Raw genomic sequence first — 18272 nt, 5'->3', positions numbered from 1 at the left:
AACATAGATAATGAGTTAAAATTAATGTTTAAGAATGTTGCATTCTTAAAGTTTTTTCTTTTCCCTTGTCATATTCTACCTGTTAATAACCTGGTGCCTATCACATACCCTAGTGCAATCTTCCTTTTCTTCCTTCTCTTCCTCTAGTTCTTCCAAGTCTTCCCATTCATTGTCACTGTCATGTGTCTCTCTAGCAGACAGGGATGATGAGAAAGGACCACAAACATGTGGTTGTGGGGTCGCCATGGTTGTGGAGAGTGTCTCGGAGCTTCCTCCCCATGAAAGTGAGGTCACAGACGTTGAGCTGATAGTGAGATGCTCTTCATCAATAGGGGTTAGAGAGAGAGTTTCAGGCATACATTTTGTGTTCGATAGGTCATCATCACTCTTATTAAATATGTGGCTGGAAAATAAAAAGATTGCAGTGCTGGGGTTTTCCTCTGTATGCTTTATTAGATGGCCACTGAAAAGTCTACTGCTTATACACGACCGTATTTTAACTGAAGTACTAGTTATGGTATTAAATTGCTGTCTGGGTCCTCCAGTGTTACTATAACAATAAATAAGTAATCAATATTTTGCAAAGCTAGTTAAAAGATTAAAAATATTTCAGAATTTGAAAACAGCTTTTGCAAAATCTTGCATGCTTTTTTTTTTTTAAGGCATTAATTAGTATTTTGGTTGCTTCTTGAAAAGAATAATTGGACAATTCTTAGACCATTAATAATTTCATCTGCCATAAACAACTTAATTATCTTATCTGGTAAGTGGTATGCACATTACAATACTACTACAATTTTCATATTTGCATTTTTCTTGAAAAAGGAGTGCTAGCCACGTTCCTGGCTCCTACAGGTCTTTCCTTGGTAACTAGAGCACAGACCAGAAACATGAAAGATAAAATGATTCCTCTCTCTCCATAAAAAATACAAGTCCTGACTTCTCTTTGTAAGCCTGCTTTTATTCTTATGCTTGCCTTGAAGCATAAGAGTTGTCCTATGGAAATCAATGGATTTGTTCAATTACTTGAATTCAAATTATTATTTATTTTATTCCATGATATTGGAGACACAGTATTCAGCACTTTTAATGTTCAAGCCCAGACTGTAATTGTATGTGTTGTGCTTAATATTGTTTTGGCTGTTGTCATTAATGAACTCTAATAGACTACCATAGCATTGTCTCCCATTAAATTTACCATTATCACTAATAGAAATGCTTGAAACACTTCTTTTTTTAAGTGTTTTGGTTTTTTGATGTCAATCTTTATTGAAATGTTGCTAAACCTCATTCATCTTAAAGACACTTAAAATGGCATAACTCTTATTAGTGCTTCACATAGCAAAGAGGCCATGTCATTTCATATGTAACAGTCGTCTAGGATCTTCTGCTCTCTGGTGCAACTGAACCATGTCTGCTATCTCCCAAGCAAACATATACAACTAAAAGGAACACAAATTGTGTGTCTTGTATGAAATCATAGAAGACCCACAGTGTTAAGCTCTTGTTTCAAAAGTTGAAGTCAAACGAAAATATAAAGCAAAGTACAAAACAGGCATTTTGGCTGGATATGGCTAGTAACCTTTGGTGGTATTTTTGAAATACTGATGAAAATAAGAAAACTTATAGGCTTGTACTCTATGCCCTCAGTGAGGGAAGCAGTCTAGTCTGTTAGTTTATACCTGTGCAGGGAGGAAATGAGAAGTTGGCCATCTCCAGTAGCACAGCAAAGCTGAGGATGAAGCTGACAGTTTGTGCTTTAATAGCTGGACAATAGATACTTACAATACTGTGGAAGACGACTGGGATAATTAAAAGAAATGTTTAAGGATAACAGTAAATGCAGTCTGCTGCTTTCTTTTGGAGACAGGAAAGAAAAGAATAAGTTCAATAGACATTGGTCAATGTGGGTGTCATAGAAGCTGTCACGTGCTAGTGGAGTGCTGACTGACCTTCAAAGGGTATGAAAGGTGTTTGGCAGAGCTACACAAACTCAAGGCAATGAGCCAGCAGTGGCTTAATTATAACACAGCTTCTAGCCCACCTTTACATCACCAGGGGCGTCTTGGTCCTGCAGGCCCATACATGAGCTCCACTGACATGTTTGACTTTCTTTTGGAGTCTTGTGACCCCTCTGCCTGGACTTCACAGGGGAAAACTATGGGTTAAATGTTTTCAAAGCAGCTTTTTCAAAGATTCTTATTGGTGGCAATGAGAAGAAGAGTGAAAGGAATTTTCCATGTGAAACCCTGAGCAGGGAACTTCTAAAATTTACATCAGAAGATTTTTACATTTGCATGAAAAGTTTTCAGCAATCTGAAGAAAAGAAATTTCTTCATTAATCAAAAGGAATTCCTTCATTAATGACTATGTCCTTCTGGGGTTTTTTTATATCTTTTTAGCTGGAAGTATCATTTAAACTGAGAATACATTTAAAATATTGTTTAAAATGCATGCTGTCTTAAACTGCTCGGACTGCCTTTTGAAAACGCAAAAGCTGAAACTAAATGATACTAAGAAAGTAACAAAAAACCCCATTTATTTCAGAACATCCTTCTTGGGAAGAATCCAAAACTTTTCTTGGAATTGATATTTTCCCACAAGAAACTTACTTTTGTTGAAACTGTATCTCTTGGCAAATATGTTTGCTACAGACATATTTCTTCTGGTTTTATTCTCAGCAGTAGAGAGGCATATATGTAAGCAGGAGCTTCACTCATGGATGTGAGTGAAGCTTCTCCTCTCAAGACAGAGGAGCTAAAATTATGAATTGCTCTTATGGTCCCACTTGACGTGCAGTCAGCTAGCACTGTGACTCCCCAGAGACTGGAATCTCTGACTGGTTCTGTGCTTGATGAATGTCAAGAGTAACAAAAGGATTTCAAGTGACTGTGGAATATTAGAAATTAGTTTCTAGATAAAATTACTAAAGTTTTTAGCTAAAGGTTGCTAGAAGACCTTTAACCTGTCTTTCCACCAATCCTTTCTGTTCTGATAATTTATATTCTTTTGCACTGGGAAAGATGATTAAAATGGAATGGATCATCTTCTGTGTGCTAGTGTCTGGTATATCCAAAAGAGTGTAAAAGGAGGCTGAGTCCGTTTGCACTGTATTTTATTGTATAACTCCTCTGGCTCAGGGCTTCTATTGGCTTCTGAAGACTGGAAAATAACTTTTTTTTTTTCTCCTTGATCACAGTTTGTCTTCTGAGTTTTTTTTATTTTCTCTGAAAAAATTTGAAATTAAAAGATCATACAATAAGAAAAAAAATTGTTGCCTATTTAAGTAATCTCTGAGAAAATTGAAATTAAAAGATCATATAATAAGAAAGTCTTTGGTTCCTTTTTAAGTCAACAAGAGTTTTTCCACTGATTTCAAACTGTAACCAGCTTCAGCTGAACAGCGTGAATGATTACAGTAGTGCAGCACTCATACAACTGTCTTGCAATGCAGACTTACACAAAATTCTACTAAGATGAGAGTAAATAGAGACAGCAGATTAGGATAGTCAGAATAAGATGGTAAAACAAAATCTTCAGTAATCAGCAGTAATTAGAAGCAGATAGGCCTGTACTTAAATCTAAGCAATTCACTTTCAAAATTCTAAGAGCTGAAGGAAAGTCTGCAGAGCAGATTTCAGTATTCCTTACCTTTTGGCCCATCCAAATTCACATGGTGAGTAGCAGTTCTGCTTCACTTCATCCTCTAGGGAGTGGAAGACTTCAGAACTGGCAGCTTCTTGATGAAACTTCCAAAGATGTTTATAGAAACTTTCCCTGGGAGTCATAAGTTTCTCTATGGGCTTCACCTGAAACTCAGCTTCCTGCTCTTCATAAGTTGAGCTGTCATCTTCAGGAGGGTCACTGAAATCTGCTGCCACTGGAGAATCCAGGCAGTCTTCAAGATCTGGAGAGGTGCTACCTCCATCACTGGTAGACTGATCCATACTATTTCCTACCTCTGTACTGCCTGACATTTCTGCCACAAACTCCTTAACTGGAGATGGTGCTGGAGTCTATCAAAATAACAGAAAGGTTAGTGTTAACTCCTTTTTTTTATCTCCCATCTTCTTTCCTTTAAGAACAAAATAATTTGAAGAAACAATATCAATAAGAATCTGAATGTGAAAATATCAAATGGTAGCTGGAAGGGAGGGAAAAAATACAGGGAGGTACTCTCTCACTAATTACAGTTTTGTCTTATGCTCATCTTACATGTTCTTCAGGAGTTCCAGCCAGGGAACTACTACACAAGTTCACTTTTCCCAATGAATTCTTTGCTAGAGGTGCCCCCTTTTTGTTTCTTTTCATATCACACCTCAACTTGGTGTCTATATTCTTTTCATTGTGTAGAAGTGGCTTCCAGATTTGACTCCTGTGCGACTGACCATAGAAATCAGCCAAGGGCACATTGCAGGAGAGCAACGGGAGCCCGTTTGTTATCTGGAGATGGTCCTGACAGTCATTTCTGTCTGCCCGTGGACAGCACTTGTAAATCCTGGTGGGGCAGGAACCATGAGTGGGCCATTGTGCATGGAGCAAGAGTAATGCAAATGCATGTTCATTGTAAGAGTACTTGTGTATGTGTCCATGAGTTGTGTTCAAGAAGCAGGAATAATAATGCTAGCACACCTAACGGCACTGGTTTAGTCTCTGCAGTCTCTACTGTTTGATTTGCACCCCTCTCCCCTGCAGATTCTGCTAACTATCAGTAGGAAGCTGAATAACCAGTTGAAACCATTATTTAATTTATTTAAGTTTATTAAGAGGTAGCCTGGATAGGAAAAGTTCTTTATTTTCTTCTCGCTTTTGGGAGTAATATAGCTACCTCAAGCCCACAAGTTATAACACCTGCAGTTGAGAATATCTGCAGTTTTTGGCTGAGGATCTAGTAGAGCATTTTTAGAAGCATCACCAGAAGATCTGTTTTATATGTGCTGTTTCACTCCAATGACAGTACTGCAATTCAAAAATTGTTGGGCTGGGATAAACATGTTTCATATCTGTCAGATTTCTATTATTTTGGTTGCTAAGGAAGAATGAGTTGACCTCTAGTGGTTGAGTTGAAGCCGGGGAGGGAAAGAAATGGAATAGAGGGCCTTGGAGAAAAGGGAAGGTGGCCTTGTTCAAGACTGGATAGAAAATGTAGTAGTATTTTCCCAGGTTTACAGAAGCAAGTTTACTGACAGAAGCTTTGCCTTACCAGGGCACTCTGCTCTATTTCTGGAAGAACACCTTTTGGTGGTCTGCAAATTAGTAGTGTGACTTCTGGAGGAGCTCCTCGCAACAAGTGCAGGACATCCTAAGCAGGAAGCAGGAGTATTAGATTTCGTATGGAACACAGTCTATAGTACATGTTATTTTACCAACTAGGATGGAGACAATTTTTATTGTGAATGTCAAATTCCTAGTATTTGTGCCTCTCAGCAGTGTCTGGGGGCCAAAATTCACAACTGCATGATTGTCATACAAGTGGACCATAGTTTTTATGTCAATGTATACCTAAAGTAAGGTCAGTTCTGTTTACAAACCCTTGTTCCACCAACAGACAATTGGGTTTACATTAATTCTTTTTCTTTTCTTGAAGAAAACATGGTTTTCAGGTAAATGCATTCAAACTGTGTGTGGCAGGGACACATCTTCAGTCAATTATGTCAACATAGCTCTGCAGACTGCCATATTGACATAACCAAAGGTAGACTTTCTCAAAGACCCTCCTTGACATAACATCTATTCAGTGGCATTCAGATTTGAACTATAGTGGGAGTTGACATACTTAATCTAGAGGAAAAAAAAAAAATGCTGTAGGCCAAAATACGCTGTCTCCCCCTCTGCACAAACTGAGTAAAAAGGCTATTTGTCAGAGAGCAAGACAGCAGTGGAAAAGGACAGACTCCAGGTCAGAAAAAAACAAATGGAGTACGATTACAGCACCCCCCTGGGTGTCTAGGACTTACAGGCCCTTGTCTTTTGCCCTAGCTATTTAATGATATGAATGATCTGTCAGTGAGAAAATTGCGTGATTTCATCATTTCTGTTTGTTACCAATCTTCTCTATTCAATGCATATTCATATATAAAACTCAGGGATTTTCATAAGGTGAAAAGATTACAATGAGAAAAATAAATCCACATGTAGTTCCTTTTTACCATTTAATTTCTTCGCATGAGTATAGAATTTCTCATTCCAGGTAAAAAAGTTACACTGGATTTAACTCATCTGGTAGAGATTTGAATCCGGGGCATACTATTTAGTATGACATTACAAAGCACAAATGACCACAGAGAAAAAGTGTTCCAATTATGCTAACAGCAACAAAGATCCCAACTAATTAACAACTGGTGTGCATCTAACAGTAGACTTTGTGCATCAGTAGTAGAAAGTTATAAATTAAATAGTGAAAGAAATTCACTTAAGAACTCTAGAGAAGAATCCTACATAGAAATCGGATTCATCATATGCAAATTCTGACCCCCTCTGGTGGTAATTAAGTTTAAATGGAGTTTCATCCCATTGTCTTTATTAATGTGTTACCCATCAGGAAGCCCAGTGATAGTTCTGTCTGGTACCTGATACAAGAGTCCTTGAATAGATTTCCCATTCACAGCTAAAATGATGTCTCCGACTTCAATTTCGCCATTCTCTTCAGCTGGCTGCCCTGGAAACAGTCTTTTGATCCTGACAATAGCTCCTCCAAGGTGTTCACAAGCATCTCCTTCCATTTGCAGAACGCTAAAGCCAAGGCCTCCAGAATTCTTTGTCAATTTGACTTCAAATGTATTACCTGTTCAAAGCAGGGATTGAAAAAAGAGTGGGAGCTGTGGTGTATGTACCCCCTAAGGAGCTGATGTAAATTATAACCTCAGCAGACCTTTTCCCTGTGTGCTCCAGAGGTAGATCTACTGACACTAATGGCAAAAGAAGGGTTTGGTGTTCTTTTAACTTATGTGAGCCCTTGAAATTGCACAGGATGAATGGGGAGAACTGGATTCTATTCCACCGTGTGTTTACAGACTTTATGCCATCTGGTACCCGCCCATAAAGGAAGAAGCCTTTTGTACCAACATAAAAAGGTTCAAATGCTATCCTTTTCTGACATTGTTCTGTAAGTGTGGGGTAGATCTTACTGTTCTGTAGCTGCCTAATGTTAGTTTGGGTCCTGCACTAACCAGCATAACCTAGAATCGGAGCTACTGCTCTTTCCAGACAAGAACAAGAGACCAACCCTTTCCCAAATACCATACTTGCAGCTGAACCCCATTCTGCTAGGGACAATGTAGCGGAGTAACTGCCCCATGGGAAAGTATGGTTCAGACTTAGTGTTTATGAGACAGCCTTACAGTAAAAGATACAGCATTTATTTATTGGCTAAATTCAGTGAAAGTGATCTCTGAATCTTCTGCTTTTAAGAAATGAAGTTACGGCAGTCTCCAGTCCTGGCCCTGGGGCAGCAGTTCACCCTAGCTTCATCGCTGACACAGCATCAGCAGTTGCGCTGGTGGTGCGCTCTGTGGGTAACAGGCTGGCAACACCAACACAGCTGCTTCCTGCCTGACAGTGCTGGAGAGTACCGACAGGGACGTCCCCTGCCAGCCCCATCTCGTGAAGGCTGAGAGATATGGTATTTATGCCTAGGATAAATTCAGCTATATCTAGCAACTGTAACTCTAAGTACATCAGAAATATTTTGTTCAGGATTTATTTTTGATAATGCCATTAATATTGCACATTATATTTTTATTCAGTATGCAGTTTTCCTTCCAACCCACAGAAATTTCATAGAATTATTTTCATTCATTCCTTTCTTGCACGTTGTGAGAAGTCACCCTGAGTTCCTTTTTTAGCACTCACCATCTGTCAAAAAGCAGTAGTCCTTGGTACCATCTGTGAAGGATGTTGCCACAGAAACAACTGCACATTGGTCCTCCTTTCTGTCATTAGCAGTCAGGCATGGCTCCGCCAATTGGTAGTTTCCTCTTTCTAGAACCAGCTTGGCAACCTAAAACAATGATGAACAGGTTCCAGTTATGCAATACACAGTGAGCCCTACTTTTACTTTTCTTTTTAGGAGAATGGGGTTGGATGGGGCGGGGCGGGGGGGAAAGTTCCTTTTGGCCCAGCTTTGCTACTGTGCTTCATACTAATTGCAGTTTATTCTACTGTGTATTTTATTGAGCTCTGCTGTTGTACAAACCTGGCCAGATTTCTTAAGGTGTTCCACAGCCTGTTTGTGGGTGATGCCGCAGAGGCTGATACCATCTACTTCCAACAGACGATCACCTGAGGTAAAAGACAACAAACAAACAAACAAACAAAAAAGGGTCAAGTTGCTTTGATGTTCAAGTTCAATGGGTGTAAACCTTGAGGCTACCCACGTTGCAATAGATCTTCATGCTTACGTGTGTCAAATTATGTTACTTTGTATGAAAGCAATACTGCTTGTTGTACAGCATTCTATAACTAGCACTTAAAACATACCAAGGTATTCTGTAAGGAAATGCCGTGATAGTATCTGGTTATTACAGCAACACTGAAAGTAGATGTCAGAGTCACTAGCCTGATGTGCAGCTACAGAGAGTAACTGTACCGTGCTGGTATGCGGCTCCTGGTTTTTCAGTGGGATATCTACATGTAGTACAGGGACAGGCTGAGGAATGACGGACCGCATATTACATTTCACAGTTGTATGACCTCCAGTCCCAAATGAGTTTTATTGTCCCTGTGGCAAGCATTCCACACTAACATTGAGTTCTGCAGCCCAGAGTTGTATTGCCGGACATGTTACCTATCTTTATTTGTCCGTCCTTATCTGCTGGTCCACTGGGAATAATTGACTTCACGTATATCCCACCGTGACGCACACTAGTGTTAATTCCACCCTGTAAAACAGATGCCCACAGATTAGAGTGGAGTCTTCACATGTTCTTCCTGTGATAAAAATCAAAGCAACTTACACATGCATTGCAAAGCAACTGCTACAGGAATTAATTTTTTTTAAATTGGATAAAAAAGGAAAGAGGGTGTTACTCCAAAATCCCATCTAGTTGTAATATGCTGCCCTAGGCAGTAATCTGGTTTTATTTTCTCAGGAAAATGCAATGCATTTCTACGTTGCTATGTAAAAACATTCACTAACTGTTCATAAATTTTTCCTTATGCTAACATAAAGATGGGGTTGCGTCTTTCAGTCGGTCTCTAGCCCAGCTTCCAAACTATGCAATATCCATTCAGCAATTATTAACCTTCAAGACAATATATGAAGCATGACCTGAACTTGTGCAGCCACTTGAGAGCCTAAAGCTCAGAGGAATTCCAGATTAACCTAAGAATCATGTTCTGTCCATCTACATCCCCTGGCCAAATTCAGATGAAAAAGCAGTCCTCAATTTCTTCCACAGGCAATGAAATGGCTGTTGCTTCCCACTCCATTTCAGCAAGGACTGTAATAAAATCTTAGCCTGGAGGTCCTTGATAGCCAGGACAAGGAATTATTATTCAAATGCGGCAGATGGTTTTTACTGCTGCCTTCTCTGGTCCTCTAAATATATGGAGAACTGTATTTCCTTGTATTAGGAAATAAAAGTGGCTAGGGCCCTTTCTCTGGCCTTCAGAGTAAGAAGCGTGGCTTATCTTGATTCTATACAGCTAAAATTTCAGCCCTCCAGCATGGGATGGCTTCTGTTGTACTGCTTGTTGAGGCACAAGCCAAAGCCATATCCGGGGCTTGGGATGGCTTCTCTTACACTGCTTGTTGAGGCACAGCTCAAAGCGGTATTGGGGGCTGTCAACAATTAAACAGTGCCTGTGGACCACTGTTTGAGCCCATGCCATGGTCCTGTGTAATCTGCTTGTACAGACACAGCCTTTGAGTTCCAGGAGCTCCAGAGGAGCAGCAAAACTAGTCATGATTTGGGGAATTCTTTGCATCACTGCATTTTCTAGAGGCTCTGGCTATACCCCTCCCTGACCAAACTCCACTTTCAGTGGTAGGTCTTGTTCTCAGCTTGAGTAAGGATGAAAAGGGCTTATACTGCCATGTGCTTTATGCTGACACACTTCTTTCACAGATTCTGTGGGCAAGAACTGGGGAATGAGCAGAGCCAGTACTTTATGCTTTATCTGTCAATCAATTGGACATGTAGGTTTGAAATGTGCCATGTTAACGGTTTTTGTTATCATCCTATTTTCTATCTTTGTTCCACATAAATACACTTCCCTATGTGTTTCGTGGTCATGTAACAGTTTGACAGACACGCTGAAAGATTAACAGTAACACTTACAGTCACACTGATTCCAAAAGTCCCGTCTTCTTTAACAAGCTCCACAGTATAGATTTCCTTTGAGTTGTTTTCAGATGGAGATGGTAAGGGCAAAGAATCAGCTTCCTGTCTCAAAAATATAAACACTAATGAGACTACAGCATTGCAATAAAAAAGGGGGGGAAAGGGAGGAAAAAGAGAGAGTTTCCAGAAGATATAAAGGGTTTGATCCTGCTGTCACTGTAAGCCTGGAGTGGTACCATTTATATCCCTGACATTACTTCAAGCTTACACTAATGTTACTCAAAATGTAATCTGTCTAAATATGCATAAGCTGAGTATAGATAGGGAGGCTGTCTAATAGTAGTAAATATGACACAAAATATTGCTGTCTTGTGGCTGATTGAAAACTTAAGAGATTGCAAGAAAATAATGAAAAATTTCTACCTCCACTGGAAAAGGAAAGAGAATTTTTAATAACATTTTGTGGAATGGTTTCCCCATTTTTTCACATATTCTAGAAGTGTCTATCATTTTGACATTTCCAATGTAATTTAAGAAGCAACATCTTCCAAGGTTTTCTTTCTCCTTTCCTCATTTTTTTAATTTCTTGGTTATTTTCCATTCTTAATATAGCTGGCATGTTGTTAAGACACATGCTGGGCATCATATTATTGAATAGCATCAAAATCTCAGTTACCTCGACATCCAGGCTATCAGCTGAAGGCACTGGAATCCTAGGGCCCAATTTTGGTGCTAAACTCCAGGAAAGAGCCTTCTCAAGTTCATCTATATTTATGTCCTGTTCTTTGGGGACAGCTGTATGACAATCCTGAATCTTTTTTCCCCCACTGTCTACACAAGAGATCTCAGATCCACTAGTGCTGTTTCCTCTTGATAGATTCTTTTCTTCATTTAATCCTTCTTCATACATGTCTGTAAAGCCATAAGAAAATAAAACACTGCTGAATGCAAACAGTAAGTAAACTTGAAGGCAAGTATTATTATACCTCAGCACAGGAGGACAAAGTAACTTCCTGCATCAACTGGTTGTGAAATCAGATCTATAAAATGAGTCAGTCATTGTAAAATGGAGTGCTGCTATTATAAGTGTGGAGAAATGTATTTGCTTCATCACTGCAGAGGACTATGACCCTATCAGAGACAGAAATGCCAAAATTCCCTTGGTATTCAGCAGTGTAGCCCATAATAGATTTTTTTTCACACTGACTGGAACAGAGATCACATGATACCTACTAGAAGTTGACTATTTTCACTGCTAGCCTATGGTTATTGTAAGTGGCACTGAGTAGCAAGAAAGTACTACTACATCCCAGTGCCTAGTAAATACCAGTGTCCTGAGTTAACTATTAGCATTCCATAGCCAGCAAAGGCATTTGCCTTTATACCTTTGGGTTGAGAGATGATGAGCTCCACTTCATCGGGAGAATTCTGTATGATTTTAACTGCAGTATTAAATGAAACACCCTCAAGACTAATGTTATTCACAGAGATGAGTCGTCCTCCTTAAAAAAAAAAAAGGAAAAAACAAGACAAAGCACATCTAAGTAAGGAAATAAATCCAGAGTAGCTAACTTTAAACCATGAAAGTATTTTAAGTCTAATTAAAAAGTAAGGACAATGACCTGGTTTGATATTTCCAGCTCTGTCTGCAGGTCCCCCAGGGATAATTGAAGCAATAAAGATACCGAGGTCTAATTTTCCTACATTTTCTCCTCCAATAATTACGAAACCTGCAAAAATGAGATAGCATGAGAATGCAGAGACACTGGCAGTATTAGAAAAGATAAACCTTAGGAGCACAAAAGGTTCTTACTCCAATGGCATAAATTTTATACATGGTATGGAGAATAGGGAGCTCTGATTTACATGGCATCAAGGTCTTGATTTGGGAGAGCTTTAAATTTGCATCATAAGTAAAGTGTGCTGTTGACTTTGGTGGCTTTTTAAATATAATTTCTCAGTAAGAATACTTTCCTGACTTGGGACTTTTAAAGATTCCAACTACTTTATTACAAGAGTCATAAACTGTTGTGGACTTCAGTATTTAACACCTGCAGGAGGAAAACAGTTTAAAAACTCATTAGGTAAATTTGAACATTGTTCTACATCATGTAGTCTAGGGCCCCTGAAGTGGGCCATATAAACTTCTAATGGATATGTAAGAGATACCTAAGAAAATTAAATCTGCTGTCAAGTAGTTCAGTTTCACTATCCTAGCTCAGAATATTCTGCCTATTACAGAATATATTCTTCTCACTGGTAGAATAGTTGGGTTTGGGATCAGGATATTCCACGCAGACCTGCACCATTTAGAAATTTGACGTTTAATTGTATTAATGGTCAGCTGTGAAACCTTATGGTCCTCTGAACTCATCCACAAGAACAGGATACAGTGCGATAGTGTACTATATAACAAAAATGTTATCCAAATAAGAATCCAAAACTCAGGAAACATTCATGTTAAGCTTATGTACACATTTTGCACCCCCACAGGCAATACCTGAAAGGTTTGCAGAACATCATCTCCCCCTGTGTAAGGTTGAAGATAAATAAAATCACTGTGCATGTATTTCAGATACAAAACTAGACCCTTGTTCCTTTCATTCTACTCTTAGCACTTGGTCCCCTTGACCTCTGTGGCCTTAGTTCATCCTCTGAAAAAACTGTGGTCTTGATTTATGCACTTAGTCCTTTTCATTTGTGGAAATTCTAAGTCCTTCACAAAGATTGGTAGTCTTATTCTATGAGAAGAATAAATGAGGTGAAGAAGGTTGCAATCTTGCTCAGCTTGAGTCAGTAAGTATCAATGTTAACACCAGGATCTGACAGTCCCAGTAACAAACATAACCTTCATGTTCTTTACTTACCAAATCCATTCTTAGGGTCACGTTTTAGGCTGACACAAATTATTTCTCTTTCTAGACCACTTAGCAAAACTTCCTTTTGGATGGCTGGTGATCCAGGTGCTGCAGAAACAAAACAGCTAGAATAAATGCAGATTAATGCAGGGAGACAGTAGATTCATATAGTATGCAAAACTGGGCCTTCAAAAATTAGAAATATATTTTGTCCTTTTTTTCCACATTACCAGTACTTCTGAATCGATATAATGCAGGAAGGAAGCTCAAACAAGTGTGTGGAAATTTGCATTCTTTAGAAAAGTATGTGTACAGTAGCTGTGTAAGCTCTTCCTATAATGTCTGTTTCTGGGAAAGTACACATTTATCTGCAATGTTTTTATTAAGATTAGCATATCTACAGAGTCAGGTGTGTAGTGCCCATTGAACATGAGGGTGATTTCAACACAAAATCTCCCACGGTTTCCTTTGGAAACTCTAGCCTTCAGCCCTGTGGGCCCTTTTGGCTCTGTAGGTGCAATGCGATCAGCAGTGATTGTGATGGTGACTTTTGTAGTGTTAACACCACTTAACATTGTGCAATTGCCACAGTGTGTTTAAAGTACAGTTCTAATTTTAAAATGGACTAACCAAATAATCATAGCTTCATATTCCATAGATCAGCTCACTGTGTGCATGCAGTATGGCTTCTTTTAGAAAATTAGCTGTCCAGTTGTTCTTACTCCAGTTAGTTGCAGCAAATGCAAGAACAGAGGAAGAACCTGGAGTCTGTGTTGTCTCGTGCATTATTTACTGAGTTGTAGATCTCAACTGCAAACCAAATGATGACCTCTGGGCATAGGGATATTGCCCCATGCAAGAGTCCTGGGTGTACTGAACTATGTCTCTGAAGAGCATTAGGCACCATTGATAGAATAATTTTATCATGGAGTCCCTTACCACTGTTCCTGATAGAAAGCAGGAGTAAAAGGGAAGAAAACAAGTTGGCTTGCTAAACTCTGGGTTAATTCCCAGGACTAGAAGTGCAAAAGGATATTCTTTAATCTGTAAGAAGAATATATTTTGGTCTCCTGCTATTGAAACAGTAAATATGGAAGGGCACTGTCTCTCTTTATGATTATTATACTCACCACTGATTGTGTTCTGAGTTGAGTGGATAGAGAGGTAGTCATAACTCCTTTGCTTTCCATTCAAATTGATGTGCATTTCTGACTGGGATAGCCCTGATGTGGATCTGCATGGCAGGAAATTAAGACTGTTACAATAACAAATCTACAATGCTATTTAGCAATCTTCATTGTTATTAGTCTGTCAGAGCCAAGTTGGGAATGCACATATTTATAGCCTTTCAATGAGTATTCTGATTTCTGGGCCACATTTCATTGTAGGGGAGAGGTAGTTGATCCTTGCCAGCATTTGCTTCCAAATAAAAGCTGCCATTGGACCACTCACATCATGACTGATTTCCCCCTGTGTTCTTCTCTGACCTGAGTGCAGGCGTCAGGAAAACACCAGACAGCCTCAGCATGATTCATTTAGCCCTGCTGTCCATTTAGACAAAACTACATCTGAAAGTTTTCCTGGTAGTTCATGTTCTTCTTGCCTCTATTCTAACTCTTCATATTCTAAAAGGCACTAGAATTCATCAAAGGCCTTGAGACTGTGCAGCTATAGTAACTGCGTACACTGGTGAATGTACCAATGCAAATAAAAAGGGATAAGTTCTTACACTGTTCTCTATGATTTGCACCTTTAGACATGGAGGAATCAGTTAGGTAAGACCTGCTCAAAACCAGCTTCCAATGTGCATTCAATTCACATATTGCCATTTCCAGAGAAGATATACAGACATTAAAAATTTTACTTTTAATATCCCTTATTTTTATCCTTCTCCATAACCCAGTAAGTGGTTCATTCCTGAGCCTGATACAAATTTAAATGTCACTCTTTTTCAAGTTCTTATCTGTTAGACTGTTAGCTTCCTGCCTGTGTTTGCACTACGGCTGGCACCACGGAGCCCCAGGCCTGACGGGGCCTTTTGGTGTGACCACAATAAAGACTGTAAAAAAAAAGTCTGCCTCACAGTTTACCATAGTGGTTTGCAATGATACAGTTTATGACTGAGTATTCCTACACATGTTTAGAGAAAAAAGCAAACCTACCTGCCAAGATTGCTTTTGTCTCTAGTCCTGTTGTTGGTTTCCACACTGAGATTATCACAAGATTTGCTCATCATCCCAGCAGAAAGGTTTTCCGGATTTGTTCCATAGAGCACATTCTCTGAACGAGACAGTCTCTGAATCAGGGCAAGGTGCTCACGTGGAGCTGCATATGCAGAATTTGATTTGTCTATTTCCATAAATTTACTTTCCTCTGAATAAGAAGGGAGAGGGGAGAAGGAAGGAAAGATAAATCCACTGATGTTATTCCATCTTTTGAAGCTCAAAGCTGCTTTCTGTCTAACTTTTTGAACATGCCAGCAAAAAAGACTGACATCACAAATACATTTGTTTTGGTGTCTGTCATGGTTTAACCCCAGCCGGCAACCAGGAACCACACAGCTGCTCGCTCACTCCACCCTGGTGGGGTGGGGGAGAGAATCGGAAGAGTAGAAGTGAGAAAACTCATGTGTTGAGATAAAGACAGTTTAATAAGTAAAGCAAAAGCCACACACACAAGCAAAGCAAAGCAAGGCATTCATTCACTACTTCCCATCAGCAAACAGGTGTTGCAGCGCTCCATCACGCATAACGGTTACTTGGGAAGACAAAACGGCATAACTCCAAATGTCCCTCCCTTCCTTCTTCCTCCCCCAGCTTTATATGCTGAGCATGATGCCATATGGTATGGGATATCTCTTTGGTCAGCTGGGGTCAGCTGTCCCAGCCGTGTCCCCTCCCAAGTTCTTGTGCATCCCCAGCCAGCTCGCTGGTGGGGTGGAGTGAGAAGCAGAAAAGGCCTTGACTCTGTGTAAGCACTGCTCAGCAATAACAAAAACATCCCTGTACTATCAACACTGTTTTGGTCACAAATTCAAAACATAGCCCCATACTAGCTACTAAGAAGAAAATTAACTCTATCCCAGCCAAAACCAGCACAGTGTCCTTGAGCATATTTAGACCTTCGAGTAAGTGGAAAGGGTTTCCAGTCCATTTCTTTCACAGAAGGTATACGCTGTATTTAGATTTCATTTCTATGAATTATTCTGCAAATTGACTTTCCACAAAGATGAAATATACAGCTCTGTATAATTTAAACCTGAATATCTCTGTAAAGTATATTTTGTAAATGTTCTGTGTATGAGAAATACCTATTTGTCAGAGACTGAAACAGCTAGGTTGGTAGTTTCCCATCCTTCACAGGCCCACCACTCCAATATACATACATCTGAGAAGACAGGAGCTCTACCAACACATGCTCTCTTAAGTTCAGAGAGGGGCCACGGAGCTGGCTGTTTGCTCTGAGTTATTTGCACAAGTGAAGCTGAGTAGGGGGACCATCCTGGTGGCAGTAGGGGACCATGCTTGCTATCCAATTTTCCACCTCTGTGTGAAATCTTCTACTTGCTTGATGACATCTAGGCTATACTAAATATGAATCAATTCTCTCAAAATATTTTACTTCCCTGAAACAAGCTAGTGCTGGAGGAGGCATTGTTGATTTATTTACATTCTCAACTGGTGGGATGGAGAGGGGATTTGAAGGAGAAATGGACAGCAGGCAACTGGGAACATGACAGGAAGTAAAACAAGAGACAGAAAGTAAAACAAGAACCCTGCTTGGTACAGGCTAGCACAAATATGGGCTTTAATTCTGCTCGTACGTGACAGCTGACCTCCCATGTGTTTTCCTAACAAATATTAGCCTGAATGCAACTTTCTAGAACACTGCTCTGCATCATTAACCCTAGGTTCCCTCCTTCCTCAGTGACTTTGATCAGGGGCATTTGTTAGAGGCATCAGAAGGCTTAACTGTCCACAGCATTAGCGCAGTCTGAGAGTTGCCATGGTGATTTCAAAGTAGGGGGTTGCTAGCAAGTTTTGAAGAGATGGTGACTTATACATCTGAACAATGCAGCAGAAGGAAGAGTTTCCCTCATGCAGAAAGAGCCTTATAATCTCTTACAGTCTCACTGTGGTGGCAAAGGCAGCATTTTGAACTACTGTCTATCACTGCCTTCACAAAGCCTTTTTTTCTGGGACAGCAAGCACACACGGAACCTCAGAAACTGCAGTCACATGGCTTGTGTAAGTCTGGCTGGTTTCTGTGATTTGAGGTGCTTGTAATCAGGACCTGGGTTATAATTTTCTGAGGTCTCACTCTTTTTGTTCTCTTATATATGGAATGTAGTAATTTTTATTAAGAAATATTACCACAAGAAAGTGTGACACAGAAAACTTCAAGATTCACTATTAGGACTCATTTTTATGCTACAAATCACAGTCCCACTAAGTTATGTTTGAAGCTACAGGAGCCCAAGCAACAAAAGGTGCCTTGAACCTAAATGTCATCCTAGCACCTTTTTCTGTGGTAACAAATTTGTGCAGGTGGAATTTCACTTTTCATGAAATAATTCTAGTGGGAAAGAAGCAATATATCAATCATCCTGTTATATCCCATGATAGAATTTCATTGCCAACACTTTTACAGTTTTACTAGAGGAAGGAGTATCCCAGTAGATAAGACATGACACTTGATTCTCCTGCTATGACTCACTGGGTCAAATATTCAGTAGTTGTAAATGATGATGATTCTGTTCAAGGCAAAGGACAAGTCCTCAGCTAGTGAAAATCCGTGTTGCTCCACTTGAAGTCAAGAGTGATGACAGTTGTCAGCTTAGGCTGTTATTTCTTATATGCCTCAGTTTCCCCATAATGATCCACACCCATCTTTACAGAGCATGCTGAGAACTGTGGGTGAGAAGTGCTACGTAACTGTGCTGGGTTGAGCAGAACTTTGTCTTAGAAACTATGGAAAATCTGAAGTTTAAGGAGGTGATAGTCATATCTTCTACAGACATGGCAAAACCTAAGATAAGAGCAGCTAGCAGCTACATAGTTGAGTGGGTGTAACTGATGTGCTTTTGGTTTGGTGGCTTTGTCCTGGGACTGAACTATAGGGTTGAACACCT

The 18272-nt window shown here is 39.7% G+C and overlaps 1 protein-coding gene across 1 annotated transcript in view; it reads right to left on the bottom strand.

The window, feature by feature from the left end:
• Positions 1-18272, bottom strand: part of LOC104029029 (FERM and PDZ domain-containing protein 2) — a 54286-nt gene that overhangs the window by 24444 nt on the left and 11570 nt on the right. The window contains exons 9-21 of the mRNA XM_075717920.1: positions 15304-15514; positions 14272-14375; positions 13151-13249; positions 11669-11785; positions 10960-11195; positions 10281-10385; positions 8786-8879; positions 8195-8280; positions 7852-7999; positions 6570-6784; positions 5204-5302; positions 3652-4016; positions 109-403 (exon numbers count right to left, since the gene is read on the bottom strand). Coding sequence (XP_075574035.1) covers positions 109-403; positions 3652-4016; positions 5204-5302; positions 6570-6784; positions 7852-7999; positions 8195-8280; positions 8786-8879; positions 10281-10385; positions 10960-11195; positions 11669-11785; positions 13151-13249; positions 14272-14375; positions 15304-15514 — 2174 coding nt within the window. The remainder of the gene's footprint in view (positions 1-108; positions 404-3651; positions 4017-5203; positions 5303-6569; positions 6785-7851; positions 8000-8194; positions 8281-8785; positions 8880-10280; positions 10386-10959; positions 11196-11668; positions 11786-13150; positions 13250-14271; positions 14376-15303; positions 15515-18272) is intronic.

This window comes from Pelecanus crispus, chromosome 10 (genome assembly GCF_030463565.1).
Source record: "Pelecanus crispus isolate bPelCri1 chromosome 10, bPelCri1.pri, whole genome shotgun sequence".
Lineage (NCBI taxonomy): Eukaryota > Metazoa > Chordata > Aves > Pelecaniformes > Pelecanidae > Pelecanus > Pelecanus crispus.
Note: the sequence above shows the minus strand (reverse complement) of the source record. Positions and strands in the feature narration are given on the sequence as shown.